The sequence below is a fragment of the Equus quagga genome, chromosome 7, assembly GCF_021613505.1.
Source record: "Equus quagga isolate Etosha38 chromosome 7, UCLA_HA_Equagga_1.0, whole genome shotgun sequence".
NCBI classification, from domain to species: Eukaryota; Metazoa; Chordata; class Mammalia; order Perissodactyla; family Equidae; genus Equus; species Equus quagga.
Window position 1 is genome coordinate 52,187,781 of NC_060273.1, and position 12,148 is coordinate 52,199,928.

The following is a 12,148-nucleotide window of genomic DNA, read 5'->3' on the forward strand; positions in this document are numbered from 1 at the left end:
TTGGTTAATTAATTAATTAACTGTTTCTCTCTCCACACTAACTGAGTTACTTTGCAGAAAAGGGAGCTTTGGTTTTATAATGCTGAGAGGTAGTATAAAGTACTAGAAAACATCTAGGCCTAAGAGTCAGGCACAGACTTGTTGAGCATGGTTTTCTCTTTTCTTCAAACTTCTACCTTTGAAGACCCAATCATAAGAGTAAGTGGATTAAGTAATCTAACATCTACAAAAGGAAGCAAGCAGGAAATAGATATGGTTCCCCTTACCAGTGAAGAACAATATGCTATCAATAAAACAAAAATTATAAAGACTTCACATAGATTTGGTGACTACATGCCATGCAGGTTGCATTAAAAGGTTCAAATCTTCTGAGTCAGCTATGAAAAAGCCAGGTAGACACTTTAGACATGAAGGTTAGAGCATATATCCTTGTCATAAAAGCAAGAAGAGCTTCCATTATAGCTGATTTATGGTTGGGGGCTTTGAAAAGAATAAATGCTATTTCAGGATAGATTGAATAGTGTGGAATCATAAGGATCAAGGGCCGTTTGATCAAAAACAGAATGAATGGTGCTGAGGACTATGTATTCTTATTGGTTTTCCTTATTTGCAGCTTAAACTATTGTGTGAGATTCAAAAAATGAAACTCTCCTGACGTAACAGGATGGCTAGAAGTCATGAATTTTCATATTTTGTCCTAGTTCTTGATTCTTTAGAATCGTTTAAAAAGGCTTCATCCATGATTTAGACAATTTTGGATATAATTTTTAAGCATAATAGGCACTGTGTCCTCTCTAGAAACTTGCTGTTTGGCACTGAAAACAACCAAATGCTCCTTTTCTCCTGCATTTGGTCTCCACAGGAAGCACGTGCATCCTTAATAGCCCCCCTGTTCACTAAGACCCTTCACGGAAAGCTGTTCTGAAAAGTTAACTGTAGAGGAAAGAGTTGCTTAACTGAGTCAGAAGAATGATAATGGAGCTGAGCTGAATTCTGGCTTCGACTCGAAATTTCTCACCATAGCAGAAGGTAGGATAAGGTCTTGGAAATATGTGGTGTGAAAGGCAATTTCGGAAACAAAAGGCCTCTTTGGATGGTAGAGTGGTTCTGGAAACAGGGGGGTCTAGGTTTGAATCTATATTGTCTAGACGTTTGACTTTACAGATCTTCAACTTGCGCCTCTGTAAAATGTGCTTAATACCACCTACTTTGCAAGGTGTTGTGAGAAATTAATGAGATAAAGTGAGCAAAGATTGTAACACAGTGCCTGACACATAGTAGGTTTTCCCTTTTTCATTTCCCATTTGTTTTCCTGGCTATTTCAGTCCCTTAAACACTAAGCCTGTCATTATAGTTAATCCATAGCTTTCTTCTCTCTTTAGAATGTTTTGGTAGGAGAAACTAATGTACAAGGTCTCTAAGTTTCTAAATATTTCCTGAATGTTTTACTCCTATATTACATTCATACCATTTACTCCATCCAATTCAAGGATGTGTTCAAAATGACAACACAATCTCTTTATTAATAATGAACATTTTATTAGCAATGAACTTATGGGGAAAGATCTGGTGGTTTCCAGTTGGTTCAACTTTTCACTTGCCCTCTCCCTTCATTGTTTCACCTTTTGTGCCATCCTTTACTTCTTGGCTAATCTGCCAAGGCTAATCTTCAGAGACCTTCCCTGATCACTCCTTCTGAAAAAGCCACACTTAATCATTCTTTATTCATTATGCTATTTTAAGTCTTTGTTTAGCTTAGCACTTATGATTTGACATTTTCTTGTGTGTGTGTGCGTGTTCATTGTTTATTTCTCCCCGCTAGAATAGAAGTTTGACATCAGCACTGAACTTATCTGTCTCATTCCCTTCAGTACTGCCAAGGTCTGGAATGGTACCTGGGACACAGTATGTGCACAATTGATACTTTCTAAATGAATGAGTTGAGAGTCATTATTAAGAGCAGCTTTTTGTAAATCCTGAACTTGGTCTCTGTATGTAACTATGGGGGTGGTGGCAGATGGGTGATTAAAAAGATAGAAAATGCTGGGGCTGGCCCCGTGGCCTAGTGGTTAAGTTCGGCATACTCCACTTCGGTAGCCTGGGTTCATGGGTTCAGATCTCCGGCGCAGACCTACCCTACTCATTGGCCATGTTGTGGTGGTGACTCACATATAAAACAGAGAAAGATTGGCAGAGATGTTAGCTCAGGGCTAATCTTCCTCAAGCAAAGAAAGAGGAAAATTGGCAACAGATGTTAGCTCAGGGCTAATCTTCCTTGGCAAAAAAAAAAAAAAAAAAAAAAGACAGAAAATGTAATTGATTTTCTCACTCACCTTTCTCTTTCCTCACATTGTAACTGGCCCGAAACTAAAAATGCTGATGAATGATGATTAAAAATTTGTAATATCATGTTAGGCATATTAGGCAAATCACTACTCTATCACTGATTCAACTTTTTTATACCTCCCTCTCATTTTTACACTGAGGCTACAGTAGAACTGAAACCTGCTTGTAACCCGAACAACACCTACAAAAGCCTCTTTGCAAATCTATCATTGTTGGAAAGGGAGAAACCCGAGTGCTTACTTTCAACATTCTAAATAGTCTTCTTTCTGAAGACACAGGGCACAATTCACCTGCCAAACCATAGCCATTATCAGGTAGCTCTAGCAGGTGGTGAGGTAAACAGGACTGGGTTTTAGAGCTAGAAAGACTCCTAAATCAGGCACATATTAGTTGTACAACCTGAGGCATGTTGATGCACGTCTCTGAGCAACAGCTTACTCATCTGTATAATGAGAATAATATTACCTAATTAATTTGACATTTTCTTGTGCATGTGTGTGTGTGTTCATTGTTTATTTCTCCCCACTAGAATATAAGCTTCTCAATAAATAATTCAATAAATATTTATTAAGCACTTACTATATGCTAGGTAGGGAATAAAGTAGTGACCAAGACACTGTTCCTATCCTTCAGAAGCTTACAATCAGGTAGGAAATAAGGACAAATAGTTCTCTTAGAGTATCTAACCCAGTTTTGGTATACAGAGTGGTTTTGAGAATGAAATGAGTGAAATGCACATATGAAAACAGCTATGACAGCATCAGGCATGGAGTATGTACCCATGGTCATACACCTAATAAGTGTTAGCGCTAGGACTTAAGTCCAAGTTCAGTACCCCTCCATAATGCCACTGTGTCAGGACTCTCTTGAGAGCCTTGTTAAAGTGCAGACTCCAGGCCTGAGACCACACTTTGAAAACAACATAGCCACTTGCAACTAATCCAGAATCTTCAAGTATTACTATGATGTGAGATAAAAGAATGTCAAGCCAAAGTGTAATAATAAAAGACAAGACTGCAGTTTCTGTCCATGAAGGATTAACCGCTATGAGAATTTTCCCTTCTGCCATAAACAACTAGAAAACAGGACAAAATATATGAAAGAACATTTTTCAATTATTGCACAACAAGCAGTACAGGACTACTAAATCAGAGAAGAGGGAAACCAATGAGGTAATACCTACACCACTGCTCAAGCTTACTGCCCAAAGCAGTTTCCGGGTTACAGGCCAGGAAGGGAGGAACCCAAACAAAGCTAAGTGTGGTCTCACTGAGTTGAAGAGAAATAGCTGGAATTTGGTTAGGCTGAGGCAGCTAGAATTGAGGGACAGAGTATTGAAGAGTGGGTGCCATACAAGCAGAGAGTTCTGGAGATCTACCTCTCCAGTCTTTGAATAATATAACAGGGATATTTAACACATGTGTAATTGAAGTTCCAGAAGGAATGGAGACAGAGGGAGAGAGGTAGACTGTAATTATCTGAAGGCAAGCTGTGATGATATTATTTAAAGGTGTAGATTGTAAACCCTAGAGTACCACTAAAAATAAAGAAGTAGGGCTTATAAACTCAAAGGGTATATAAAATGGACTTATAAAAAACATTTGATTAATCCAAACCAATACAAGGCAGGAAAAAGGAAAAAAGGAACAAAACCTAGATAGGATAAAGAGAAAACAAATAGCAATATTGTAAATTTAAACTCAAATATATTGGTAGCTACATTAAATGTAAATGGCCGAAACACTAATTAGAAGGCAGAGATAGTTAGACTTGATATAAATATATGACCCAACTATATGCTGTGTGTTAGGCAAGTATGTCTATGTCATAATCTCCAGAACCTGTGAATGTGTTAGATTACATGGCAAATAAAAATTAAGGTTGTAGATGGATTAAGGTTGCTAATCAGCTGAACTAAAAATAAGGAGCTTATCCTGGATTATCTGAGTAGGCCCAATGTAATTCCAAGGGTCCTTAAAAGTGAAAGAGAGAGGTATAAGAGGTCAGAATTAGAGGGAGATGTATTTATGGAAGAATGGTCAGAGAGATGCAATGCTTTGAAGACAGAGGATGGAGGCCATCAACCAAGGAATGTAGGTGGTCTCTAGAAGTTGGAAAAGGCAAAGAAATGGGTTTGCTCCTAGAAAAAAACACAGTTCTGTTGATACCTTGATTTTAGCCCAGTGAGACTCATGTCATATTTGTGACCTAAAGAACTATAAGATAATACATTTACATTGTTTTAAGCCACCATGTTTGTAAAGATATGTTACAACAGCAATAGAAATTACCTGCTGTCTATAAGAAGACAACTTTAAATATAAACACACAGGAAGATTAAAAGTGAAATGATGGAAAAAGAGGCTACGCTAAACAAAAGAAGGCTGGAGAGGCTAGTAATAGCAGACAAAGCAGATTTCAGAGGAAAGAATATTACCAGAGATAAAGACGGCCATTTCATAATGATAAAGGGGATAAATTCATCAAGGGGACAGAACAATCCTAAATATTTATACACCTAATAACACAGCGTCAAAACACTTTATACAAAAACTGATAGAACAGAAAGGACAAATGGACAAATCTATAATTACAGTCAGAGACTTCAGTACTTCTTTCTTGGTAGTTCATAGACCAAGGAGAAAACAAACAAACAAAAAGCCAGTAAGAATACAGGAAATCTGAATATTATTAATCAATTAGACCTGACACTTACAGAACACTCTTCCCAACAACAGTTGAATATACATTTATTTCAAGTGCCCATGGAGCATTCACCATATTTTTGGACATAAAAAAGATTCAATAAATATAAAAGTTATAACAATGATTGAATATTTTCTATGGCTACAATGGAATTAGACTAGAATCAATAACAGAAAGATAGCAGGAACATCTCTAAATACATGGGAATTAAACAATGTGCTTCTAAAGTAACAACCCGTTGGTAAAAGAAGAAATCAGCAGGGCAATTAGAAAATATTATTGAACTGAATAGAAAAAAACAAAATATGTAAAAATTTTGTGAGGGACAACTACAGCAGTGCTTAGATTAAAGCATTAAATGTGTGTACTAAAAAAGAACAAAAGTCTGAAATCAGTAATCTAAGCTTCTATCTCAAAAAACTAAAAAAGGAAAAGCAAAACAAACTGAAGGAAGAAAATAATAAAGATCAAACATGGAATCAATAGAATAAAAGATGGAAAAATAATAGAGAGAAATCAAGGAAAATTGAAAGCTGGTTCTTTGCAATGAAACTGACAAACCTAGAGCCAGAATAATCAAGAAGAAAAAGATAAAAGACACAAATTGCCAATGTCAGGGATGAAAGAGGGGACATCACTATATATCTTACAGAAATTAAATTGTATAACAAGAGGATATTATGAACAATTTTATGTCAATAATGTCAGATGGACTTTAGATGAAATGGACAAATTCCTTTAAAGACAGAAACTATCAAATACTACTAAAGATGTAATAGATAACTGGAATAGTCCTATATCCATTAAGGAAATTTAATTTGTAGTTAAAAACCTAACAAAGAAAAATCTAGGCCTAATGGTTTCACTAGGGGATTCTATCACACATTTAAGGAAGAACTAATAACAAGTCTACACAAACCTTTTTAAAAAATAGGAGAGGAAGGAACACTTCCCAACTCACTTTATGAGGGCACTAGACCGACACGAGAACAAGGCAAAGATAGGAGAAGAAGAGAAAACTATAAAAGAAGAACTAAAGAAGAACACATCAATATCTGTCATAAAGATAGATGTAAAAACCTTATCAAAATTTTAGAAAGTTGAATCTAGTAATACATAAGAAGGATGATACATCATAACCAAGTATGGAATGCAAGGTTGATTTAACATTGGATCAAATTCAACACCCACTCATTATTATACTTTTAGAAAACTACAATAAAAGGGAATTTCTTCAACAAGATAAAGAGCATCGAGGAAAAACCTAGAGCTAACATTATACTAAATGGTAAAAGAACGAATGCTTTCTCCATAATCATGGAGACAAGAAAAGGACGTTTGCTATCATCACTACTATCCAACACTGTACTGTAGTAGAAAGTCAGAGAGATAAAGCAAGAAAAAAAAAGTCATACAGAGTGGAAAGGAAGAGGTAAAACTGTCTTTATTTGCAGACACATCTATGCAAAACATTTTAAGAAATCTACAAAACGCTACCAGAATTAATAAGTGAGTTTAGCAAGGCTGCAGGATAAAAGGGCAACATACAAAAAAATCAATTGCAGTTCTACATGGTAGCAAAGAACAAGAGGAAATTTGAAATTCAGTACCATTTACAATAGCATAAAAACCATAAAATACTTAGTTATAAATATAACAAAATATGTACAAGGCTCATCCATTCAAAACCACAAAAATGCTGTTGAGAAAAGCTAAGGAAGATCTAAATAAATGGACAGATATACCATTTTCAGGAATTGAGCACTCAATATTGCTAATATTTCAATTCTTCAATTGGGCTAGAGATTCAATGCAATCTCAACCAAAATTCTCCTAGTCATACTTTTTCCTAACAAGAGAAACTAACAAATTGATTCTAAAATTTATCTGAAAAGGCAAGGACCCATAGCTAAGACAGTTTTAAAGGAGAAAAACAAAATTAGATGGCTATAGTATCTGGTTTTAAGACTTACTATAAAATTAGGACAGTACAGAATTGGCACAAAGTAATCCAATACATCTAAGATATTCTTCAACAAAAGGTGCTAGAACAATTGAATATCCATCTGTTAAAAAAGAATCTCAGCTTTTAGCTCATAATACTATATATAAAAATTAAATTGGGGGCCGGCCCAGTGGCTGAGTGGTTAAGTTCACACGCTCTGCTTCGGCAGCCCAGGGTTTCACTGGTTCGAATCCTGGGCACGGACACGGCACTGCTCATCAAGTCATACTGAGGTGGCATCTCACATGCTACAACTAGAAGGACCCACAACTAAAAATACACAACTATGTACTGGGGGGGCTTTGGGGAGAAAAAGAAAAAATAAAATCTTTAAAAAAAGGTTAAATTGAAATAGATCATAGACCTAAACAAAACTTCTAGAAGAAAATATAGGAAAAACCTTTATGGCCTTGAGTTAAGCACAGATTTCTTAGGATAGGATCCAAAAGGCCTGAACCATAAGAAAAAAAAAGAATAAACTGTTCATTGTTTTGAACTGTTCACTTAAAATCAATGAATTTTATTGTGTGTAAACTACATCTTAATAAAGCTTGATTAGAAAATAAACTGTACGGGGCCAGCCCAGTGGCGTAGTGGTTAAGTTGTGGGCTCCACTTCTGCAGCCTGGGGTTCGTGGGTTCGGACTCTGGGTGCAGACCTACAGACTGCTCATCAAGCCATGCTGTGGCGGCATCCCACGTACAAAACAGAGGAAGACTGGCACAGATGTTAGCTCAGGCCCAATCTTCCTCACCAAAAAAAACAAAACTGTGTACCAAAATATGAAAAAAGGGCATTTTCTCATTTGCACATATTATAAAATAATCTTTCCGTTTGGGTACACAATCTTTCCTCCTTTGTAGGATGATCATCTCAATAAGCACATACATAAAGAGATCACAATCAAATTTTTCCTCCTGAAACAATGTCCTCCATAATACTTACCAAGAGTAGTGAGTCCCTCTGAGATAGATGTGAGAACATATAGGAGTACAGGAGGCTCTAAGTTGGTGACGAAGCTCATGTGGTCCTGGGTGAGACATTCCAGCAGTGGATAATAAGACTGGCTCAGTTTCCGATATTGCTACAACAGAGAAATACTAAATGTCAAGTCACAGGGAAGCAAAAGACATGTTACAGTCCAGGGCAAATTGTCATTTATAATATTGGAAATTATAAAATTACTTAAACACAAATATATAGAATAAATATATGGAACAAATGACAATGATTCTCAATTCATATTTAAAGGGGTTCTAATGGGAATCTCTTGATCTCTAGAAATCCTAATTTGAAGCTATAGCATAGTATGTAATTTCAATTTTACCTTATATGGGTAACACTTCAATGCAAGTAAAATCTCTGTAGTATGGAATTTAGAATTACTTTTCTGGACAGGAATACTGTAGTATTCAACAGTGTTTAACGGTGGCTATGCAACCTTTTTTTTAAGACAAAAAAATCTGCTGTCATAGTAGGATTTGGCATCATAGCCTGCTGTATATGCACAATGCCAACCCATCTACTAAATCATAATTTGGTAAATGGCTTAATATTTACCATACAATACAGGCAAAAGATAAGCGTGTAAGAAAGATACCTAGAAAACCTCAAATGAAACTCAAACCAATATCAAAGAAGCACAACATTCATAAGAGAAATAAACCAGAGCAGCATTTATTAAAGTGAGATTAAGATCATCTCCACAAGAATCACTGGGTTGATAAAAATAGTCTCCTGATCCCCACTCCAGACTCACTAAATGAAAAGCTCTGGAATGAAGGTCTGGAAATGTGCATTTTTAACATGTATGCTAAGGGAGCCTATGCATCCTCAATTCTGAGAATTACTGAGTTAGAGGTTTGCTTGTCCATTAGAAAAAAGATTAGAGAAATTCCTGGAACAACATCCATTTTTGTGGTGGACCTCAACTATAGTGAAGAGTCCCCTCAATGAGGTGGCTGTAACATATGGTTGATCTGATTTGAGTTTCTACTTTGGAATTTCTGTTACACAGCCAGCCTTCAATGAGCATTCCATTCTACTACAACTTTGGCTTGAGATGTGGTTCTATTAAGACTAGTTTAGAAAGGTGGAAGAGGGTGCTACCAGTCCATTAGAATGTCAAGGACCAATTCTCACACAGGCTGACTAACAAAGGCCCCCCAGATCTTAACCTTGGGTTGGGAGCAGGTGAGAAAGCCTGAACTAAGCCTGAGCATGAATTTGGCTGTGTTACTGAAGTAATTACTGCAACCACATCGGGCATATATTAGCTTTTGTGTAATCAGGCAGAGATGTTAAAAAAAAGTCTGATAATGACACAGCTCAGTGGAGAAGCCTGGAAATTTGAATTTCCAACAAGCACCCCAGGTGATTCTGATGGGCCTCAAAGTTTGAAAACCACTGATATAAATCATAGAAACTAGACGGTAGAGTAGAAAAGGGACCTAGAGATCACTTTGTTTAATTTACTCATTTTAAAGGTGAGGAAATTGAAGCCTGGAGAAATAGAGAAGGTGATTTATTCAAGTTAAATGACTAGTGAGTGGCAGAATTGAGACTACACACAGGCTGCTCAACTTTCAGGTCAGCACTCTGTCCAGCACACTAGAATTTTAATGGAAAGGAAGGCCAAACAGCAGGGGAAGTAGACAGAGGAAAACCGAAGCAAGGAGAAGATCCTGCAGCCAATCTTGCATTTTCTGCTCCAGTAAACAGACCTTTTTTGAATTATGAGCATAGTTGTAAGCAGTTTAGCTGAAATTGCTAATTACATTTTCTCTAGATGCAGAACCTGGAGCACTCTGGATGATCAATTTGTCAGGAGGTAGTAGCTGCGGTTTTCGAAACTGCACATTTAATTATATAAACACAGCCATTATAGTTGTTCAAATTCTCTAAGTTAAATCAAGATGCTGTCCTAAAACATAAAATGTTCTGGTGCTATTCTAACTCCCTGGGCTTCACTATAACAACTCCAAGCCTGTGGTGGCGTTACTTCACATTTCACACAAAGACTCCTATGATGCACGATTGCTTACGAGCAAGTCACTGTGGGACACTGACAGCAGCATTTTGACAAAAGCCTGGAGTACATTGTCAAAATGGTTGTCCCCATACAACTTGAAGACGCCAAAGCTGACATAATTTCCACACAAGGCAGATTTGAGAGCTGAATAGCAGATGGAGATGCCCTTGAGTTTCATTGGATAAATCTGATCTTTTGAGAGGCTCCCAAGGGACAGGATCTGATTACCTGTTTTAGGGTAAAAGCAGAAAGAGAAAGTGATATAAGGAGATGCAATTCAAAGCAGCTATGAAGCAGGCATATTATTTAACATTTTCATTTTATTACTAATGTTCACTCCCCCCTTCTTGTTCCAAGAATTACACCATCCATCTAACGAAAAACATAAATACACAAGGCAGTTTACCTGGGAAGTACAAACAGCCCGAGGAAAACCAACCAAGGGTATTGGAAAAGTTATATATATATATACATTTTTTTCTTTTGAGGAAGATTAGCCCTGAGCTAACATCTGCCATCAATCCTCTTTTTGCTGAGGAAGATTGGCCTTGAGCTAGTATCTGTGGCCATCTTCCTCTATTTTTTATATGTGGGATGCCTGCCACAGCATGGCTTGATAAGCTGTGCATAGGTCTGTGCCTGGGATCTGAACCTGCGAACCCTGGCCTGTTGAAGTGGAGCACATGAACTTAACCACTACACCACTGGGCCACCCTAGGAAAAGTTTTGTATTTTTATCTGGATGGTGATTACAAGAATATATACACAGATACGTAAAAATTCATTGAGTTGTGCTCTTAAGATTAGTCCATTTTACGTACTTTAAGATGTGTTATCTCTTCTTCAATAAGCAGTTAAAAAATAAGTAGCAGTAAACAAACTAAGTCAAGAGAAAAAGATAACCTAGACTAAGATGTAAGTGGCTCTAAATTCTGGTGTGAATTTTCAACCTTCTTACATGAACTTAATCTTGAGTTACTTCACATTTAGGAGTCTCACAGGTTTGGTATATGAATTAAACGAAACAAGACACATAAGAAGTTCTTGGCACAGTGCACAATAAATGTTACTTCCTTTTATCCTTAGATCTTTTTCAGAAGATCTCAAGAGATGATCGTTTAAAAACTGTACTTAAATTCTATGTTGACCATCAAAAGACAGAGAAATGTTTATATAATCACCTTAAAGTTTTTTTGTACTAGTTAGGACTTACAAGCAACAATTTCTGTTTCTGAAATGCGTGCTAGCAAGGCATGTTACCAGGCAATATCCAAGAATGCTTTTAAAAGAGTATAAAGTTGTACATGTTTCTTAGCCCTGCTTTCTCTCGTTCAAGTGAGTATGGCTTCTAAAATTGAAATTAAATTCAATTTACAAAATTTACAGGTATGTTGTTGTGGTTTTGTACTGTGTCAGTTTGGCTAAACAAGAATTAAGTTTCCCAGAATCCATTTCCCTGTATGGCTGTGAGCTAGAATTGGGCAAAAGAGAAATTTGTGTGAGATATGGAAGGTGGAAGTGAGTAGCAGCCATGACTTTCTGAAGGTCCTTCTGATAAGAAACAGCAAGAAAAAGATGGAAAAATGCCGCTAGGTTTCAGTTTGTCTTTGTTCTTTCCTGTTCTGTGTCTAGAATCACCAGTCCTGCTGACCAAATGACCCCAAGCCCTCCACCAAGTACTTGGCAGCAAACCTACAGAGTAGCAGCTATGCAGAGGCAACAGTCTTCCATTGACTTCTGTACCACTGCACCAGTCCCCCTCTCAACCAGCATCCTTTCATGGTCCCACTCCAGCAGCTGGGTGAGCCTAGCTTCTAGATTTCCCTGCAAGCTCCCACTTGTCCACCCATGCCTTTGTTTCAGGAGGGCTGATGGGTGATTCTTCTCCTGATTTTCCAACTTTCCCCTTTGGACCTATTTCCCAATCTTCATCCAAGATTGTACAAGGTCTAATTACTAAAATAAGTTCCCTAATCTATAAGTGTCATAGTGCTTGTTTTTCCCTGTTTGAATCCTGAGTGATATGTATATTATGGTAACCACATGTGTACTAAGAGATT

General features: G+C 37.0%; 1 protein-coding gene across 5 annotated transcripts in view; it reads right to left on the reverse strand.

Moving 5' to 3' along the window:
* The window catches only part of RANBP17 (RAN binding protein 17), a 334,844-nt gene that overhangs the window by 31,366 nt on the left and 291,330 nt on the right, over window positions 1-12,148 (reverse strand). For 4 of the 5 annotated variants that reach the window (XM_046668588.1, XM_046668586.1, XM_046668587.1 and 1 more), the window contains 2 exons: window positions 10,102-10,316; window positions 8,003-8,141 (listed from right to left, as the gene is read on the reverse strand). In XM_046668588.1, the coding sequence (XP_046524544.1) occupies window positions 8,003-8,141; window positions 10,102-10,316 (354 nt within the window). The remainder of the gene's footprint in view (window positions 1-8,002; window positions 8,142-10,101; window positions 10,317-12,148) is intronic. The other variant, XM_046668590.1, reaches the window with a different exon arrangement.